The sequence below is a fragment of the Lethenteron reissneri genome, unplaced genomic scaffold (assembly GCF_015708825.2).
Source record: "Lethenteron reissneri isolate LAM-NWPU_2019-01 unplaced genomic scaffold, ASM1570882v1 scaffold_185, whole genome shotgun sequence".
Lineage (NCBI taxonomy): Eukaryota > Metazoa > Chordata > Hyperoartia > Petromyzontiformes > Petromyzontidae > Lethenteron > Lethenteron reissneri.
Genome location: NW_026891608.1, coordinates 129,031 through 149,740, shown reverse-complemented (window position 1 = coordinate 149,740; position 20,710 = coordinate 129,031). Strand labels below are relative to the sequence as shown.

The 20,710-nt window shown below is 50.4% G+C and overlaps 2 protein-coding genes across 3 annotated transcripts in view; both read right to left on the bottom strand.

Annotated features, from left to right (window-relative positions):
- The window catches only part of LOC133339382 (cell adhesion molecule DSCAML1-like), a 195,313-nt gene that overhangs the window by 137,408 nt on the left and 37,195 nt on the right, over positions 1-20,710 (bottom strand). The window lies entirely within an intron of this gene.
- LOC133339388 (cell adhesion molecule DSCAML1-like) overlaps positions 1-20,710 on the bottom strand; it is a 63,662-nt gene that overhangs the window by 21,149 nt on the left and 21,803 nt on the right. The window contains exons 1-2 of one of the 2 annotated variants that reach the window (XM_061547529.1): positions 8,356-8,509; positions 5,482-5,571 (exon numbers count right to left, since the gene is read on the bottom strand). In XM_061547529.1, coding sequence (XP_061403513.1) covers positions 5,482-5,545 — 64 coding nt within the window. In that variant the 5' untranslated portion in view covers positions 5,546-5,571; positions 8,356-8,509. Of the gene's footprint in view, positions 1-5,481; positions 5,572-8,355; positions 8,510-20,710 lie in introns of those variants that run through there. The other variant, XM_061547531.1, reaches the window with a different exon arrangement.

The following is a 20,710-nucleotide window of genomic DNA, read 5'->3' as shown; positions in this document are numbered from 1 at the left end:
TCGATTGTGCAAGTCACGAGACACAAACAGACAGCGGCCACACGCAGGTGGCGAGGAGTCGTCTCCCTCGCCTGGTCTGCAGGAGGTCGTGGGTTCGATCCCAGACCCTGGCGACGCTGCTGCTGCTGCTGTAGATTTGGAGTCTGCGTCTCTCTCCCCGTGGTGGTCGCTGCGTGGATTTTATCACTCTGAGTCCTCTGGTTTTTCCCTTAATTTAGAATCAACGTCACCACGAGTTCAGTGTCTTTGTCTGCTGCTATCAATGTCCACGTGGTGATGATGATGATATCAGTCACGTGACTGAACTGCTGTCATTAGTGATGGCCCAGCTCGCTTCTGATACAATATCTACACAGCAGCTGAGTGGGGGCTTACACCTGGTGACAAACACGTTCCTTCGGAGTGGGCAGGTAGGAACTTGGTTGGACAGTGCATTCGTGCATGACAGACAGACAAATAATCCCTGGTGGGGAGTGTGGAACATTGTTCCTCCCTGTAAAACTTAGTTTAGTTGTGGTGTGCGTCTCTATTATGAGTATAGGTCTCTGTGGGTCTGTATGGGTCTGAGTATGGGTCTCTATGCGTGTCTATGCATCCAGAGTCTTTGTCTGCTGCTATCAATGTCCCCGTGATGATGATTATATCAGTCACTTGGTTGAGCTGCTATGATTATGATAATAGTTTTTTTACCCTTTTATCTGGCAACAAAACTGACACCTTTTTTTTTACAAGGAGTTATGTTTGCATAGACCACAATACCTGCAGTCGTAATGCAAACAAAAAACATAACTCTGATAATGATATGCACTGTCCTTGAAGTTGATTGGCCCACATCCGAGACAGCTTTTCTTAGAGTCGAGTCTCACATGGTGTTGGACCAGAAAAAAAGTGTCAGTTTTGTTGCCAGATAAAAGGGTAAACATTTTTTTTTTAATCATATTTTGCTACTGGCAAAGGAGGTTCCATGAGGCTGCTATGATTAGTGATGGCCCAGCCTCGATTCTAAAAAGGAGCTAAGTAGCTCAGGGAGCTTTAACTGGTACAAAACAAAAAATGTTTCGCGTTTCTTCTTTTTTCAAAGGTGCGTGCCGGCCTTCATAGGTGCTCCTCGATAACTGCACATGCCCCAAAAGTCTTTTGAGGCTATACAGGCGGGATCTTTGTCTTTGAACTGATTTTAAATATATTGACCGTGCTGAGTCTATGGGCAGTGTAGAGTTTAAATCTTGACTTAAAGCTTTCGTGAATGCAGGAATTCATCTTCTTGGTTCTTTCGGTAAAGTCACGTAGAAGGGAAATAATAAAAGAATAAAAATTAAACATAATAAAATACAATTCTCACGACGTTTTGGCCACAGCGCAAGCAGCCGTCCTCAGGTGAAGAACAGGGCTGTCGGAAAGACAGCGTCCGAAGGACGACAGACCTGTTCTTCACCTGAGGACGGCTGCTTGCGTTGTGGCCGAAACGTCGTGAGAATTTTATTTTTATCATGTTTTATTTTTATTTTATTATTTCCCTTCTACGTGATGACTTTACCGAAAGAACCAAGAAGATGAATCCCTGCAGTCACGAAAGCTTTAAATAGAAATCTATGGGCAGTGTTGAGTCTATGGAGTTTGTAAATAGTCACTCCGTGTGACGTACCGTGTGACGTACTGTGGAGCGGGCATGACAAAACACGCGCACGTTCTTAGGCGCCTTGACGGGCACAGAGAATAGGAAATGTCACGATCAGCTGATTTGTAAAAAACGTTTGCAGATTGCAAACAGATTCCTTGAATACCCCAAAGGAATCGATGTTCCTGTTTGTTCGACTTACAGGGCCGTACATGCCCAATCACACCTCCTCTTTGTCACACAAAGACAAACATCGCTCGCACAGCCTTCACAGACTGTTAGTAGTGAGTAGCAGCACCTACTAAGGCCGGCACGGCACGCGAGGGGGTGGGTGGCCAGCATCACGCCTGCCCGGCCGCCTTTGTCTCCCCAGCGGTGACATTTACAGGTCTCTGTGTGAGTCTATGCGTCTCTCTGTGTCTGGGTCTCTATTTGAGGCTAAGTTGACCTAGGGGATTCCCCAAGACCGGGGTCAGACAATCGTTACTGCTGTTGGTGGTGTTGGCCATGAGCTGGAATCGAACTCGGGTTTCTCCCGGGCTCGGAGTGCAGCGCTAACCGCTGCGCCACCGCTCTCCGCTCACCACACTCACACACTCACACACACACAACAACACCCGCCATTCGCCATTAAGTGGTGGTGACGTCACCACGACGCTTGTGCCAGGCTATGTGCACCTTGAGGCCACGTGAAGTGTCGAACGCCCGCTGGCAGGAGGTCACGGGGCAGACCCAGCAGGTGCCACGGGTCGACTGACTGAGATGACCGAGATGACTGGCTGATGCACCACCTGTGCCCCCTACTGTGGCAACTTGCTGTGCTTTAGCCACCCGGCGCTCCGCTCGTTGTTGTGAGCGTCGCTCCTCCGCCCTCCGTTGTTGTTGGAGGGCGACTGCCTCCAACTGTCCAGTAGCGTCCTTCACGAGCCTCCTCCACAGAGGACGATCTTGACACCGCTGGTACCAGTCATCAGCAAGTCCACTCAGCTCCACGTCCTCCTGTACCACATCATTCCATCTCTTCTCTAGCCCGTGCCACGTCCGTTTAGTCCACTCGATCCGGCCGAACAAAAGCTGTTTGGGCATGCGGTGGCTGGGCATGCGGGCTACATGACCCATCCAATGCAAGCTTGCTTGCCGGAGGAGCTCACCGATGGGACTTTGCCCAGATCTTTCAAGGATTTGTGAGCTCCTCACACAATCCAGCCTGGTTAAAACCAGGATGGATCGTAGGCAGGCCAGTCTAAATGTTTCTAACCGGCGAAGATGCTCCATTGGGGGGGTCCACGTTTCGCAATCGTAGAGAAGGGAGGGAATGACCGTGGCCGAGAAGACCTGAAGCTTCGTGCGGAGCGACAGACCAGGTAGCTTTCACACAGCGTTACGTAACCGATGAAAAGATATTGCCGCTCGACTGATTCGAAGTGAGACCTCCGCTGTTAAACCAGAGCCGGTCATGAGCACACTGCCCAGGTATGGGAAACTCTCCACTCTCTCCACTACTGCCCCATCACCGATTGGGAGTTGTGGGGGTGAAGTGTCTGATGGTACAAAATACCCAGGCAGGTGCTTAGTTTTGGTGGGGCTGATGGTAAGGCCCCACCTCTTATTGGCACGCTCCAGTTGCAGCAGCAGCGCCTCCAACTCCTCTGAGTGAGCAGCTATTACCAGATCATCGGCATACCTAACGTTGTTGAGCAATAGGGAGCCATCCCTTAACCGCACCCGGGCATCGATCAGCCTCCCATTATATCTGTACACACACTCTCACGCTCACACACTCACGCGCATTGAGAGTTGTGTAAACACGGCCATCGTAAACCTCACTCATCTGCAGTTATGAAAGGGAGAGAGAGACCCTGACCCAGGACTTGGAACTCGTAATTACATTTATGAGTGGTAAAACATCTCCATACTGTGCTGTTGGTGGCCAGCTACCAAGGTGAAGGTTGCATTCTGTTTGTGAGTCTGTGGGTCTCTGTGTGAGTCTGTGGGCCTCTATGTGAGTCGGTGGTCTCTGTGTGAGTCTGTGGGTCTCTGCGTGAGTCACTGGGTCTGTGTGAGTCGGTGGGTTTCTGTGTGAGTCGGTGGGTCTCTGCGTGAGTCGGTGGGTCTCTGCGTGAGTCGGTGGGTCTCTGTGTGAGTCGGTGGGTCTCTGTGTGAGTCGGTGGGTGGCCAGCACCACGCCAGGCCTTCATAGGCGCTGCTGCTGCCACTCGCTAACAGCACTTGCCCCAACATCATGTTGAGGCTATAAGGGGGATCTTTGTCTTGTTTGCGTGTTATCTATTGCGCGTGTGTGTGAGTGTTGCCTCTCCAACTAAGTGTTGCAGATGGTTTATCGGAGTTTGTAGTTTTATGGATTGTTTTATAGTTGAGTGAAGGGCGATGTAACGCCTTGCACGTGGACTGTGTTCGTGCCGTAATTAACGACACCCTGAGACTCAACACTGCTCTCAGACTCAGCACTGCTACCTATAGACTCAGCACTGCTACCCATAGACTCAGCACTGCTACCCATAGACTCAGCACTGCCATAGACTCAACACTGCTACCCATAGACTCAACACTGCTACCCATAGACTCAACACTGCTGCCCACAGACTCAACACTGCTGCCCACAGACTCAACACTGCTACCCATAGACTCATCACTGCTACCCATAGACTCAACACTGCTACCCATAGACTCAGCACTGTCACCCATAGACTCAACACTGCTACCCATAGACTCAGCACTGCTACCCATAGACTCAACACTGCTGCCCATAGACTCAACACTGCTACCCATAGACTCATCACTGCTACCCATAGACTCAGCACTGCTACCCATAGACTCAGCACTGCCACCCATAGACTCAGCACTGCTACCCATAGACTCAGCACTGCCCATAGACTCAACACTGCTACCCACAGACTCAACACTGCTGCCCACAGACTCAACACTGCTGCCCACAGACTCAACACTGCTGCCCACAGACTCAACACTGCTACCCATAGACTCATCACTGCTACCCATAGACTCAACACTGCTACCCATAGACTCTACACTGCTACCCATAGACTCAACACCACGCTACCCCATAGACTCAACACTGCTACCCATAGACTCTACACTGCTACCCATAGACTCAACACTGCTACCCATAGACTCAACACTGCCACCCATAGACTCAACACTGCCACCCATAGACTCAACACTGCTACCCATAGACTCAACACTGCTACCCATAGACTCAACACTGCTACCCATAGACTCAACACTGCTACCCATAGACTCAACACTGCTACCCATAGACTCAACGCTGCTACCCATAGACTCAACACTGCTACCCATAGACTCAACACTGCTACCCATAGACTCAACACTGCTACCCATAGACTCAACACTGCCACCCATAGACTCAACACTGCTACCCATAGACTCAACACTGCTACCCATAGACTCAACACTGCTACCCATAGACTCAACGCTGCTGCCCATAGACTCAACACTGCTACCCATAGACTCAACACTGCTACCCATAGACTCAACACTGCCACCCATAGACTCAACACTGCTACCCATAGACTCAGCAGTGCCCCTGTACATGAAGCAGTCCCCCTCTTTAGCCTCCTTCCATTCCTCTCTGAGAGCCTCCTCCCCTCTTCCCCATCGCCCATCCGCCTCCTCTTCTCCCATCTCAACACTCCACTCCGTCCCCCACGTGACCCCCACGTGACCCCGACGTGACCCCCACGTGCCCCCCACGTGACCCCTGCTCCAGTCACTCCACCCTCAGCCTCGCTCAGCGCTTGCCCCAACAGCTGTTACAGGCTGCACGTGGTGGTGGTGGTCGTGGTGGTGATGATGGTGCTACTTACCAATTAAGGCTAGTAGGAATATTGGTAATGTTGTTGTTGTTCCGAGTCGAGAATTCACGGCCATTTCTTTACGAATGGAGGACAGGAATTCTGTAAAATGAACAAGTTACAAACGATTTACAAATTAATTCATCGTTTGGCATGAGGGTCACATCTCCTCACTTTACCGCGCGGCAAGACTCGTCAACACGAGACAGGGAATCTTCTTGGTTCTTTCGGTAAAGTCACGTAGAATGGAAATAATAAAATAATAAAAATAAAACATAAAATAATATATTTTATTAGGTTTAATTTTTATTATAATAAATAATAGATTTTATTATGTTTTCTTTATATTATTTCCCTTCTACGTGACTTTACCGAAAGAACCAAGAAGATGAATCCCTGCAGTCACGAAAGCTTTAAATCGAGACAGTGAATCTCAATAGGAGCTCTCTCTCTCAGCTGGTGGTTAAATAAAGGACGTCAATCACAAGGGACAATTCATCTCAATGGAGTTTGCATCACAGCGCAGTCCAATCGGTTCCCCAGCTGGTTCAAGTTCAAGTTCATTGATTAGGTATAGCCCTGTGAGCCATTCGGCTCTTGAATCGGGTCCAACCGCAACAAACAAAAAAACAAAAACATGAACAAGAAACATCTTAAAGTGACGATGTTACTAAGTGCAAACAGAAAATCCAAGAAAAGACAGCAAAATGTTGCAGGAAAAGCACCGTACACCAACACTGTGTGCAAGTCAAACAACCAAAACAACCACAAGACAACTTAGATTAAGGCCATCAGTCTAACTCTGTACTCTCTGTACTACAACAAACAAACATGGCCAAACCGCAAAACTTTTCAAAAATCATCAAAATAACAGCCCCGAGCTGGAATCGAACTCGTGTCGCCGGGTTCGTTCCGCTACTCGCTGCCACTGCCGCTCCGCACACACAAAGTGCAAAGATCAAAGTTCTCGACTCGCCCAACTGCACAAAGACAAAGATCACCCACGTAGCCTCTAACAGACTGCAGGGGCAAGTGCTGTTAGCGAGTAGCAGCGCCTGTGAAGGCTACCGGCACTGTGGCACACGGGGGGGAGGGTAGCCGGCACCACGCCCGGCCGCCTTTGTCTCCCTAGTGGAGATGTTTACGAACATTTGAGGCTGAGTCGACCTACACACACATCGCCTCGCACGCTTTGGGATGTGCTTCTGCGGCCGTCTGGAACGCTCTTGCTTGCGATATTGGGAAGCCACTTTAAAATCATCTCGATTGAGCACTCATTTTTTTAGAACTGAGTGCTGTTGCTGTGCTTAGATTGTTGTCCTTCACACGCAACTCCGATGAGCAGCGGTTGGCTACGTACGGTGCGAAAGAAGTCCAACATCCACACCAATACCCGCCATTCGCCACTCTGTGGCGGTGACGTCACCACGACGCTTGTGCCAGGCCATGTGCACCTTGAGGCCACGTGAAGTGTCGAACGCCCGCTGGCAGGAGGTCACGGGGCAGACCCAGCAGGTGCCACGGGTCAACTGACTGAGATGACCGAGATGACTGGCTGATGCACCACCTGTGCCCCCTATTGTGCCAACTTGCTGTGCTTTAGCCACTTGGCGCTCCACTCGTTGTTGTGAGCGTCGCTCCACCGCCCTCCGTTGTTGTTGGAGGGCGACTGCGTCCAACTGCCCAGTAGCGTCCTTCACGAGCCTCCTCTACAGAGGCCGATCTTGACACTGCTGGTACCGGTCATCGGCAAGTCCACTCAGCTCCACGTCCTCCTGTACCACATCACTCCATCTCCTCTCTAGCCCGTGCCGCGCCCGTTTAGCCCCCTCGATCCGGCCGAACAAGAGCTGTTTAGGCATGCGGTGGCTGGGCATGCGGGCTACATGACTCAGCCAACGCAGCCTTGCCTGCCGGAGGAGCTCACCGATGGGACTTTGCCCAGATCTTTCAAGGATTTGTGAGCTCCTCACACAATCCAGCCTGCAGGTTAAACCCAGGATGGATCGTAGGCAGGCCAGCCTAAATGTTTCCAACCGGCGAAGATGCTCCATTAGGGGGGTCCACGTTTCGCAAGCGTAGAGAAGGGAGGGAATGACCGTGGCCGAGAAGACCTGAAGCTTCGTGCGGAGCGACAGACCAGGTAGCTTCCACACAGCGTTACGCAACCGATGAAAAGATATTGCCGCTCGACTGATTCGGAGTGAGACCTCTGCTGTTAAACTGGAGTCGGTCATAAGCACACTGCCCAGGTATGGGAAACTCTCCACTCTCTCCACTACTGCCCCATCACCGATTGGGAGTTGTGGCGGTGGAGTGTCCGATGGTACAAAATTCCCAGGCAGGTGCTTAGTTTTGGTGGGGCTGATGGTAAGGCCCCACCTCTTAGTGGCACGCTCCAGTCTCAGCAGCAGCGTCTCCAACTCCTCTTCTGAATGAGCAGCTATTACCAAATCATCGGCATACATAACGTGTTTGACCAATAGGGAGCCATCCCTTGATCACACCTGGGCATCGATCAGCCTCCCATTATATCTGTACCAAAAGGAAATTCCCCCGGTACAGCTATTGAAGGCTTCACAAACTACGTGGTCACACTCACACACTTACACACTCACACACTTACACACACACACTTACACACTCACACACTTACACACTCGCACAATTACACACACACTCACACACACTTACTCACACTCACACACTCACACACACTTACTCACACTCACACACTTACACACTTACACACTCACACACTTACACACACACTCACACACTCTTACTCACGCTCACACACTTGCATACACTTACTCACACACTTACACACTCTCACACCCACACACTTACACACACACTTACACACTCACAGAGTTAAATCCTCACCGTTGTTAGGCAAGTCACAGCTCCGTGGGGTGAACGATGATGATTCGATGCACGCGTTGAGTGGCACCTCTGAGTGTGTAGAGTGTGTGAGTGTGGCTGTCACCTCTGCGTGAGTTTCATAGCACAGTGGGTGGTGCTACACTCTGACAGCCCAATGGGTGCTTCACCCCCCACCCCCTCTCCCTTTCCGTGTTAGACGACTGTGACTCACAGAAGGAAGTGAGATGACTTTGGGGTTCTCTAGTCCAAGGAGTGGGTGGGGTGCTGCACAAACAAACGTCACAGATGTTAACTTTATTGTTTGGGTCTTTCGGTAAAGTCACGTAGATAGCTTAAAAGAAAATAACAAAAAACTAAAAATAGTTTCGATCGCTTGTGTTGCGATCGAAACTTCGTAGTTTTTGTTATTTTCCTTGAACCTATCTACGCGACTTTACCGAAAGACCCGAAGAATGTGAATTCCTGCAGTCAACAAAAGCTTTAAGTCAAGAGATGTTAACCACCTCGCCTGGTGTACAGGAGGTCGTGGCTTCAATCCCGACCCTGACGCCTGCTGCTGTATATTTGGAGTTTGCGAGTTACTCTCCCCGTAGTCGCGTGGATTGTCTCCACGTCCTCCGGGTTTCCCCTCCACATTCAGCATCGATGTCGCCACGAGTTTGGCTGCTGCTGCTATCAACGTCCACGTGGTGGTGATAACATCACGTGGTGGTGATGACATCAGCCACGTGGTTGAGCTGATATAATTAGTGATGGCCCAGCTCGCTTCTGATTAAAGAGCTGCACAACTCAGTGGGGTCTGACACCTGCTAACAATGAACATAGTTTAGTTGTAGTGTGGGTCTATGGGTTTCTATGGGTCTCTATGGGTTTAGAGCATTTGGCTGGCGTATAAATGTCCGCGTGATGATGATGATATCGGCCACGTGGCTGGGCTGCTGTCATTAGTGATGGCCCAGCTCGCTTCTGATACAATATCTACACAGCAGCTGAGTGGAGTCTTACACCTGGTGACGTAAACTTAGTTTAGTTGTAGTGTGGGGCTCTGTGGGTGTCTATGGGTCTCTGTGGGTCTCTATAAGTATGGGTCTCTGTGGGTCTCTATAAGTATGGGTATCTGTGGGTCTCTATGGGTCTCTATGTGTATGGGTCTCTGTGGGTCTCTATGAGTATGGGTCTCTATGAGTATGGGTCTCTGTGGGTGTCTATGGGTCTCTATGAGTATGGGTCTCTGTGGGTGTCTATGGGTCTCTATGAGTATGGGTCTCTGTGGGTGTCTATGGGTCTCTATGAGTATGGGTCTCTGTGGGTCTCTGTGGGTGTCTATGAGTATGGGTCTCTGTGGGTGTCTATGGGTCTCTATGAGTATGGGTCTCTGTGGGTGTCTATGGGTCTCTATGAGTATGGGTCTCTGTGGGTGTCTATGGGTCTCTATGAGTATGGGTCTCTGGGTCTCTGTGTGTGTCTATGGGTCTCTGAGTATGGGTTGTGGGTGTCTGGCTCTCATTGGGTGTCTATGGGTCTCTATGAGTATGGGTCTCTGTGGGTCTCTATGGGTCTCTGAGTATGGGTGTCTATGGGTCTCTGAGTATGGGTCTCTATGAGTGTCTATGGGTCTCTGTGGGTCTCTATGAGTATGTGTCTCTGTGGGTCTCTATGGGTCTCTGAGTATGGGTCTCTATGAGTGTCTATGGGTGTCTATGGGTCTCTGTGGGTCTCTATGAGTATGGGTCTCTGTGGGTCTCTATGGGTCTCTGAGTATATGTCTCTATGAGTGTCTATGTGTGTCTATGGGTCTCTTTGTATTTCTGCTGCTATCAATGTCCACGAGGTGATGATGATGATGAGATCAGCCTCTTGGCTCAGCTGATATCACTTCTGATTAAAGCTACACAGCAGCTGAGTGGGTTCTTACCTGGTCATCTAAACATCGTTTAAGTATTCATTTCGTGACTGCAGGGATTCATATTCTTGGTTCTTTCGGTAAAGTCACGTAGAAGAGAAATAATAAAATAATAGAAATATAGAACAATAAAAATTATCACACCTGATGATGATTGCTTGTGTTGCAGTCGAAACGTCGTGAGAATTTTTATTGTTTTATATTAATATTATTTTATTATTTCCCTTCTACGTGACTTTACCGAAAGAACCAAGAATATATAGTTTAAGTATTTTAGTAAAAACTTAAACTCATCACGGGAAGCCTCAGAATCTTTATCTGAGACCAGAAGAATCCGATGAGCTATGAAGTCCTTTTGTGCACAGATGTCCAGTACCTGTGTAATGCGGGTGTAAACGGCCCTCCGGAGGTGCCGTCATGAGGGGAGGAGTTAGGTCACGTGGGGGGGTGAGGGGTTGAGTATAGAAGGAGGGGAACCGGAAGAGGATGGGGAGTGACGGGGAACCAGGAACAGAGAGAGGCCACGAAGGGCGAAGCGGAGGGTGGCGAGATCGCCACGAACACGGGGGAGCGAGGATCGGCACCGTTGGCCAGCGGTGACCGACCCGAAGCAGCGAGGAGGCTGCAGTCAGCAGCGGGGCTGCATACAGAGTCAGCAGCGGGTCTGCATACGGTAGCAGCCAGAGGGTCTGCACATAGGGGTAGCAGCGGGAGTCTGCATAGAGGTAGCAGCGAGTCTGCAGGGAGGAGGTTACAGTAGATGAAGCAGAGAGTCAGAGGGAAGAAGGAGCTATAATAGCAGTGAATAGCCGGGGGCTACAAATACAGAGTTATAACAGAGTGCCGTGTGGGTGAGAACGAGAACCCAATAAAAGACACGAAGACAGAAGGAAGTGTCCGAGTCCTTTTATTACACCTGCACTAGGTCAGAATGTTACAACAACAAACTGACGATCGGAGTGCAAAGCAGAGGAAAGGTAAACCAATCAATGGAAAAATATCCAAATAAAAATAAACTTTATAGTTGTTTATCTTACCAGGTAGGGTCCACTCAGCTATTAGCTTCTTTTTCAGAAGCGACCACGGTGCACATGTAGTGGTGTTTATTCACGCGGACAACTTTTTTTCCTGTGTCACTTTATTCGAAGCATCCCACACAGATCCTCCTCACATTCCACCACACTTTTCTCCCTCTCTGGCTCCGCTAGCCTGTTCTCCGCTAGCCTCTTACTGTATACTCCGCTAGCTTCTCACCCCACTAACCTTTCACTGAATCTCCTGCTAGGCTGTTCTCCGCTTGCATAACACACTCAGGATTCTGCAAGCCTCTCCCCCGCCAGCCTGTTACTACACCCACACCTCCAACCTCGCCCGTGCCCCCAGCGGGGGTTCAGCCAACACCGCTGGTCATTCACCAAGTGAGACAGCATCCCCGAGATCGTGTGGTTAAAGCGGTCTACCATCCCGTCCGTTTGTGGGTGGTAAGGGGACATCTGCACTTTCTTGACCCCCAGCATGTCACACACCTCCTGCAAAAGCTTGGAGGAAAAGTTTCTGCGCTTGTCCTCCAGCAGCCGCTCAGGAGCCCCCTTGTCAGCTACATATCCATTTACAAAGGCGCCCGCTATCGACGACGCAGTCTGGTCGGCCAATGGGCAGGCAAATGGCCAGCGTGTAAAATATTCCATCCCCACCAGTAGGTGTCTACTTCCTTGAGGAGTGGCGGGGGAAGGGGCCCAATATATCGAGGGCCACGAGCTCGTTTACCCACGGAACTTTAATGGACTGCAGGAGTGCGCTTCGCGTGACCGGCGGGGGCTTCCTGTGAGCACAGTCAGCGCACGCCGACACCCCACGGTGGATATCGGCGGATATGCCCAGCCAAAAATAGCGAAGGCATAGTGTAGCCTTGGTCTTACGGCTACCGAGATGCAAAAACTGTCGGGCATGAACATCGGAGCATAGCTGAATCGGCAGGGAAGAGGGCACCACCAGGACTTTACGGTTCACAGTCGCGTCCCAGCGCATCAACAAGCCTTCCAACGTGAGGGAAAACTTCCCCGACGTAGGTAGATCGTCAGCGCGTGCCGCCTCTGCCAGCCGGCAAAGCGGTGCCAAAGCCGCGTCTGCCTGCTGCCGATCCCTCCATTCCCGCAGGGTGAGCCCCAAGTCGCTATCAAGCGATACCGGCGGCCCCGCCCAGTTCGTGTCCCCGGCGGAAACCGGCACCACGATCTCGAGTTACGCCGCAGCCGGCGGTCTACAGCGCGCAGATCCATCGCTGCAGGTGCACTTAATGGGGGCTGGCAGCCTGGACAATGCATCGGCGTTTGTATGCCCGATTCCTTTCAGATGCACCGCTCGATACGTGGACTCTTGCAGCCACTGCCTCCAGCAGCTGATCCATACTCCGATCCTTAGAGGATGATCTGCGGCGGTGGTGGCGCTGGGTCTGCACCGCCGGGTTGGTGGAGGAAGGTGCCCACACGGTGCGAGTGTGTGAGGATGGCTTGGACATCCCCTACACAGGCATACCTAGTATAGCGCTCAAGATGCGTTCTTGGTAAACAGTTGCTATAAGCGGTATGCCTGTATTTCCTACCAATAGAGGTAAGTCGTCATTGTAGCCATCACAATGACCCATGCTTGTTTCTGGGGTCAACATTCTTGCCGTTAACCCAAAAACAACTCAGCATCGTTGTGTTGGCTTTGGAATCTACGTTGTCGGGTTTTGCTGAAAAACATCTACGGAGACATGTGGGTAAATGGGGATAACGGGGTTTGGTTCACGGTTCCGAACGCGCGATAGAAGACAAAATGGCGCGCGATAGAAGACAAAATGGCGGGCGAAATAAGACAAAATGGCGGGCGGCTGAACGTCACTGCCTCCTCACTCGAGGCTGGAAACACCACGTGACCCGGAACCCCCAATGGGCCGCTTGAGAGAAGAGACGGGAGACAAGATGGAGACAAGATGGAGACAAGACGGAGACAAGATGGAGACAATACAGAGGCAAGATGGAGATAAGATGGCACTGCGTGCGTTCCTCCACGGCAGCAGCAGCATCATCGCGAGCAGTATAGTTATGACGCGTACAGAAATCTCGTGATCATCCACAGCGCTAAGATCGGCGAACTCTGTAGCTCAATAGCCTTGGCACGAAACGGCAAAATCGCGATAGCTAAACCCGCGAGAGCGAAGAGTTTGATGTACTCGAATGTAAAAATACACTTTTTTTCACAGAATATAATTCACCTATCGGCGTTATATCACAGTATGAGAAATCAACTTGAAAATATTCTTCCAGCAGTAAAAAAACTACTCCAGCAATAGCACCCAGAGCAGCAATGACTCTCCAAGGACGATCCAAACTACAGGTGAGCTGGAGCTGGACTTGGCTTGGGCGTTGCGTCTGTCGGTTCTATTAAACACAAACACAGACGACACAGCAACACGTGAACACCCAAGAGATGCACACAGTCAACATCTTCTTCCTCTTCCTGCCATGTCCCCCTCCTCTCGTGCGGTCTCTGCCCTGCAGCTCCTCCTTGCTCTGCTCGTTGCTGCCTTGGGCCACCTCCGCGTCGACTCCCCAGTCCCTCAAATCCGCCGCGTTCGCCACTTCTACTCCCCTCGCTCTCGGCCTGCCCCTCTATCTCCGCCCTGGTGCCAGAGGTCGCAACCGGGTACCCAATACCCGTACCCTACCTGATACCCGGCTACCCGTACCCGGCCGGGTACGGGTAGCCGTTTGTGACCCTGGTGCGGCCGGGTACGGGTAGGCCATGAGTCACTGGTGAGTAACTGTTTGTCACTCATTTCCCAACGTTTTGTCTCTTCTCACAATTCAAGTTCCTAGAGTCAACCCACCCGCGCCTGCAACATGGCTTCATCCCAGAGTTCGCAATCAGGTACCCGATACCCGTTTGCGACCCTGGTGCGGCCGGGTACGGGTAAGGAATCAAAACCCGTTTGCGACCTCTGCCTGGTGCCTCCACGTTCATCGCCCTCGCGGTTGCCCCCTCCTCTATTGCTAAGGCAGCCCCAGCCTTGTGAGCCGACTCCCTCTCGAGTGAGATGAGCACCGCCACTCCCGACTCCGTCCCCAGCTCTTCAGTTCCGACAGATCCAGTCCTGTGATCGCTGCTAGCGAGTAACACCTCGAGAGGGTGATGTGGCCAGCACCGCGCCTGGCCGCCTTTGTCTCAGCAGTGCTGGCGTTTACACAACGCAGCGAGGTTAGGGAATTGAACCCAGGTAGCTGGTTCCTAGCGCAGTGCACGCACACAGGAAGAATGACCCTGACGGGAGTGGCTCCTGCCTCCTGCTTCTATCGCTCTCACCTCATCTTGCTCCTCCATCTCATCCAACTGGGATCATTGGCTGCATTTCTTGAGGCCTGTTGAGAGAGAAGTGGACACGCGTCGTTCACACATCACCTTCCTCGCCCACCTGCAGCCTGTGTCACTGGCACGGCTGGGAGTCTAGCCCACGACTCACACCTGCCTGGCACCCGCATGGAACCACTGACCACAGCAATCACAGACCCTGATTTGAAAGACATCCTTTGTTTAACCACGTGAGAGTCCATTGAGTTCACCATCTCCTATGACTGACGCAGTCTCACATCACCATCCCCGCTCATATGGAGCGCCTGTCACTGACAGCAGCCACGGCTGGGAGTCTAACTCAGGAGTCCCAGCTTCAAGTTCAAGTTCATTTATTAGGTATAGCCCTGTGAGCCATTCTGCTCTTGAATCGGGTGCAACCGCAACAAACAAAAAACAAAAACATGAACAAGAATACACCTTATAGTGACTATGTGCAAACAGAAAATCCAAGAAAAGACAGCAAAATATTGCAGAAAAAACACCGTACACCAACACTGTGTGCAAAAATCCCAGTGGGATGCAAGTCAAACAACAACAACCACAAGACAACTTAGATTAAGGCCATCAGTCTAACTCTGTACTACAACAAACAAACATGGCCAAACCAAAAAACGTTTCGAAAATCACCAAAATAAAGCCATAAAAGCAATGAAACAGTGCAGGTCATAGTAACTGTGACCGAATTTTCACAATAAACGACGTAAACAACATGTACTACAAAACTCTGCAGCCATAGCTGGCTGCATGAGTCACTCCACAACAGCAGGAGCATCAGTCGGAGTATCAACATTTTTCAATGCACCTTTAATTAAAACACAGATCATACTTTGCACCGATCATCCGGAGCGAAACATTGTATTTTAGGCCACTAAATTTCAGTGGCAGCTAGGGGTGTACAACTCCTCTAGAGCAGTTTTGAGTGAAGATCTCATAGGTAGTGATTCAAGTTGCAGTTTATTGGCAATAGCATTCCAGACCCTGGGGGCATCAATAGCAAAGGCCCTTCCTCCAGTATTTGTACGGCAATAGGGAATGTGAAGCTGGTAAATGAGCGAAAACCTTAGGTCAAATTTGTTCTTTGAAACAGAGAGGAGATCCAGCAGGTAATCTGCGGATTTTTTTGTAAGTACATGGTGAATAAATAAGATCTGATGCACAAGCCGTCGAACATTGAGAGATGTTAAGTTTGACCCAATGTAGAGATCACAGTGGTGAGTCCTATATGGGCAGTTCAATGCAAATCTTAAGGCCGAGTGAAACATTGTGTCAAGCTTCTTCAGTACAGTACTTGGGGATGATTTATACACGATGTCACAGTAATCAAGTAGAGGCAGTACGGTAGCTTTTATCAATTCCAAACGGAACATAGGGGGGAAGCAGTGCTTGTGTCGATACAGAAAACCAATTTTTATTGTCTTTTTACCAATATAATCAATGTGATCTTCAAATTTCAGTTTTGAATCAAGAATGACCCCAAGATACTTATAGATCTTGACTTGCTCTATTTGATAATTATTTAAGGAATGTAATTGGGGAAAATAACTTCCTGCTTTAGTCCTGGTGAGAAGCATAGCACCTTGGTTTTGGTGGTATTCAGGACGAGTTTAAGAGCAACCAGCTGATGTTGTAGTTTGTTGAAATCACCCTGGAGCTTAGCCATCACGTCATCCAGAGAGCGGCCAGCAGTAATCAGTATCGTGTCATCTGCAAACAGATTTACCCTGGAATGTTTCAGGTCAGTGCCCGATTCATTGACATAAAGAGAGAACAAGAGGGGGCCTAGGATTGAACCCTGTGGAACCCCTTTTGTTATCTTAACACTGTTTGACCTCCAACCATCTGTGAGTACAGTTTGGGTGGGAAAAGAGAGGTAATTTTGTAACCATTCTACTGCGTGTTTTGAGAAACGGAGGCAACTTAGTTTACTAAGCAGGGTGTTGTGGTCGACTGTATCAAAGGCTTCGACTGTATCAAAGCCCAGGAGCTCACGCAGGCTCCACTGAGCACAGCTCTGAGTCACGAGCAGGCAGGGAGCTGGAGTCAAACTCAGGCCCTTGAAGAGGGCCGGCTCAGGGTCTCTGGCGTGGCCATTGTGAGCCGTGTGCTATCACTCACTGTGAGGTTCTGGTGCAAGTGCGGTCGATACTCACGGGACTTCTGCTTCTCTTGGCTGACGTGATCTCCTGCAGCAAAAAACAACTCCAGCAACAGCAACCAAAGGAACAATAACTCCAAGGAAGATGCCAGGTACAGGTGATGGAGCTGGAGCTGGGGTTGGCGTGGGTGTTGCATCTCTCGGTTCTATTAAACACAAACACAGACGACACAGAAACACGTGAACACCCAAGAGATGCACACAGTCAACGTCTTCTTCCTCTTCCTGCCATGTCCCCCTCCTCTCGTGCGGTCTCTGCCCTGCAGCTCCTCCTGCTCTGCTCGTTGCTGCCTTGGGCCACCTCCGCGTCGACTCCCCAGTCACTCGAATCCGCCGCGTTCGCCACTTCTACTCCCCTCGCTCTCGGCCTGCCCCTCTGTCTCTGCCCTGGTGCCTCCACGTTCATCGCCCTTGCGGTTGCCCCCTCCTCTACTAAGGCAGCCCCAGCCGTGTGAGACGACTCCCTCTCTCCGCTCGAGTGAGATGAGCACCGCCACTCCCGCCTCCTTCCCCAGCTCTTCAGTTCTGACAGATCCAGTCCTGTGATCGCTGAGATCCATCGCACCATCCTTGTTTCTGTGCTACACAGCGTCTCTGCTCCTCCTGGTTGTCAGGAGGAGCAGACGCGCTGTGGCTTTATTGAACGCGCATTCTGGCTCTACACGATACACCTAATGAGGACTGTTTTCCGGAACGCGGGGGTGATGTTTCGGCTTGACGCTGCTAAGACTCTCATCTCCTTGTCGAAAAGTAGTGTCGTGAGGGTGCTACATCCATTGGAAGGTGTGAATTAATCCACTGTAAGAACCATTTAATTACCATGCATCTTTTAGTTTGTGTGTGTTTTTGAGAGTTTTTCGTGTGAAAAAGTAACACACTCGACATACACAGCGATGCAACAGGAATGTTCACACAGTGCCGCAAGCATCTCGCCGTCCAGTCATTGAGGACTTTATATGGCGAATCGGCGACAGTCATGTGCGAGCGTCGGGCTGGGAAATCATTGTCAGGGGAGAGCATTGGACGCGAGTTCTGCGGTGCGGGGATGAGTCGGGGGTTTCATGTTAAGGAGTGTACACACGCAAGAAATGGAGAGTAACTCAGCATCCTTTAGTACAATAACAAGGGCAGAGATATTGTAGAATTAGTAACACAGAGGGAGGGGTGATAATTTCAGACCCTGGAAGGCAACCCTAGTTTTCCCACAATGTCTGTTATCTGTCGAACGCGGTTCTGCCTAACACGTCATTTTCTAGGAACGTAACCCCCTGCATCCGGCGAGGCCTGCCTGTAAATGTTAAATAGTGATGGTGCTATAATAACCGAGTCTAGATGGAGGTCGTTGTTCATGATTCTCCTGCGGCTGTGTTCACCGGTGAGGAGTTCACCCTCAACGCACAGTTTGCCCAGCATCGTGTTCATTAGGTGAACGGTATTCCAAAGAACACAGGATGAGATGTTACTATCCTTTGTGCAAGCACTTCCAAGAGTTCATGAACAGTGAGCCTGGTGAAATTTGGGGAGCGCATCGTCAGTAGTGACCCTTTGGTTCCTAGGGTGTTTCGGCCTTTCATACTATACACCCTCCCCAAAGGCGGCCAGCGACAGGGTGATCAATCCTACGCTTGCGTCCCATTCCCAATTAGTCATAGGAGTTGCCTTGTTGTTGGTAGCCAACATCCCATGGGACTATGCATGGCAGGGGCGTCCTCCTCCCTGAGTCAAGCATTGTTGACTGCATACCTCCTGGCCCTCTCACTTTGGGGCCCAGCTGGGGTCTTTCCTCTTCATCCAGAGCCACTGACTGCTGCCTTCTGCCGCCTCCGATACAGCTTTGATTGCCGAACGCTGGCTCTGGCCCTTAATTCCCAGGTCTCTAAGCAGTCTGGTTGTAGATGTTGCCACAAAACCTCTGCAGCCCACCTCCACTGGTCGGACTTCTGTGTTCCAGCCATGATGCCGTGCTTCGGCAGCTAGATCGGCATAGCGCAGATGTTTTCGCTCATAAGCCTCATCTACTGAGTCCTCCCAGGGTACTGTGAGCTCAATGATGAAGACCTTCTTGAGCGAACGGGACCAGAGCACCACGTCAGGTCTTAGGGTGGTGGTTGCGATCTCCGGAGGAAACACAAGTTGCCGGCCAATGTCAGCTAGCATTTTCCAGTCGCGGGCCAAGCGCAGCTGGTCTCGCTCTATTGGTGTAGAGCCGCTCTTCGGTGGTTTAGCCCCTTCGCGGACAAAGGTCGTCCGTAAGGGGTGTGATGCTGCTGGGGGTGGTAGGGAGTTGGTGGCAGCTCGCTTGTCCTCCAGGGCGGACGCAAGGTTTTTAAGGACTTGGTAGAACTTCTTTTGATGACTTTTTGGGCCAATGTCGGCAGCAGGCAATAACGCCAAACGGAGTCGTGGACAGCAGCAGGAGAGGTCAATCATCGCTGTGCCGGTTTTCTGTTGAGGCCGTAAATCATCGTGCAGCTCCCACATCGGCACCTGAAGTGAATCCGAATCAGAAACTTATTTCCTGAGTAGAGCCCCTTGAGCTAAGAAGCTATTTTTCAACATCAAAGCATTCCACATCCCACAAGTGGACAACAATCTCATGGGACAGAGACATGAACTTAAGCTGCCATTGGCTCATGTAGCCAACTCAACAAAGAGTCGAGTTTCTTACACTACAGGATGCAATATATGTGAGAAATAACAAATACCCTTTATGGCTGTGCCACAGAGTGAATTTTCGTGGTAAATCTGGACAATAAAGAGAATTTGCATTCTCGCTTAGAGAGAATTATAAAACGGTGGGTGTTAAATAGATCAAGGGAGGACATAATGCAAACCTGGTTCATTGTGAACGTTTAGCTGCAGATACCCGATGTCTTGCATGCTTGGCTTGTCGTGTCGATAAATCGTGACCTCACAGCGATATCGTCCAGCGTCTTGAGTCTGGATGTCGCTGATGGTGATGGAGGCGTTACACGTCGACTCATCACCCACCCAAGTCACCTGCATCGGCCAGAGGCTTCTCTTTCTGTATATGATCTTGTATACCTTGACGGAAAACGTGAGAACACACCAGGGCATGACTGTGTCCACATAATACACGTGCTCCTATTCCGAAAACTGACATTATATGTAAATAACATTGAATTATAACAGATAAATATATAATACATTTAGGAAATTACTCTTCTTCAGAGTAGAGAGAACGGAGAGAATTTGAGATTATTCTAGTTGAAGATACAACACTATACGGCTGTCTGAAAAACTTGAAAGTTGACAATGGGACCAGAAAAGGAGAGGGGGTGACCTCCATTGAAATAAATTAGCATGAATGGCGTTAATAAAGAACATTTAATCATCACTTTGAGCAGCAGGGTGTAAGTAATAGTGTGCAAGTGTGACAGTGACGCACCTTCTCATCGTGTCCGTCTATGGTCCTGAACCACTCCACCAGCGTGTGTCTAATACCCGTGATGTTGCAGGTGTAAGAGCAGGGCAGGAGAGCCGTGCTGCCTACAGTGGCGTTCTTTGCATCCGGGATGACAACAGCCAGGTCTGTGGACAAACTCACGATGGTTACATTTGCAGTGGGAATGAACCTCTGGAGGAGGAGGTGGTGCTGGTCTCACAACGCAGTGGTGACAATTAGGACAGAGAGAGGGGGCAAATACTTTCCGTTCGACGAAGCATCTCTTTAGGTCTCTAGCAGAGCAGTGCAATGCTGCATGTTAGAGAACGGCCCACAGAAGGGGATATTTTAGAGCTACCTCCGAGGTCCCTTCAAGTGGAGCCGAGGTGGCGAGATGTTAACTACCTCGCCTGGTAGACAGGGGTCGTGGGTTCGAGCCCGACCCTGACACCTGTTGCAGTGTGTTTGGAGTTTAGGCTCCCCGGGGTCGTGTGGATTT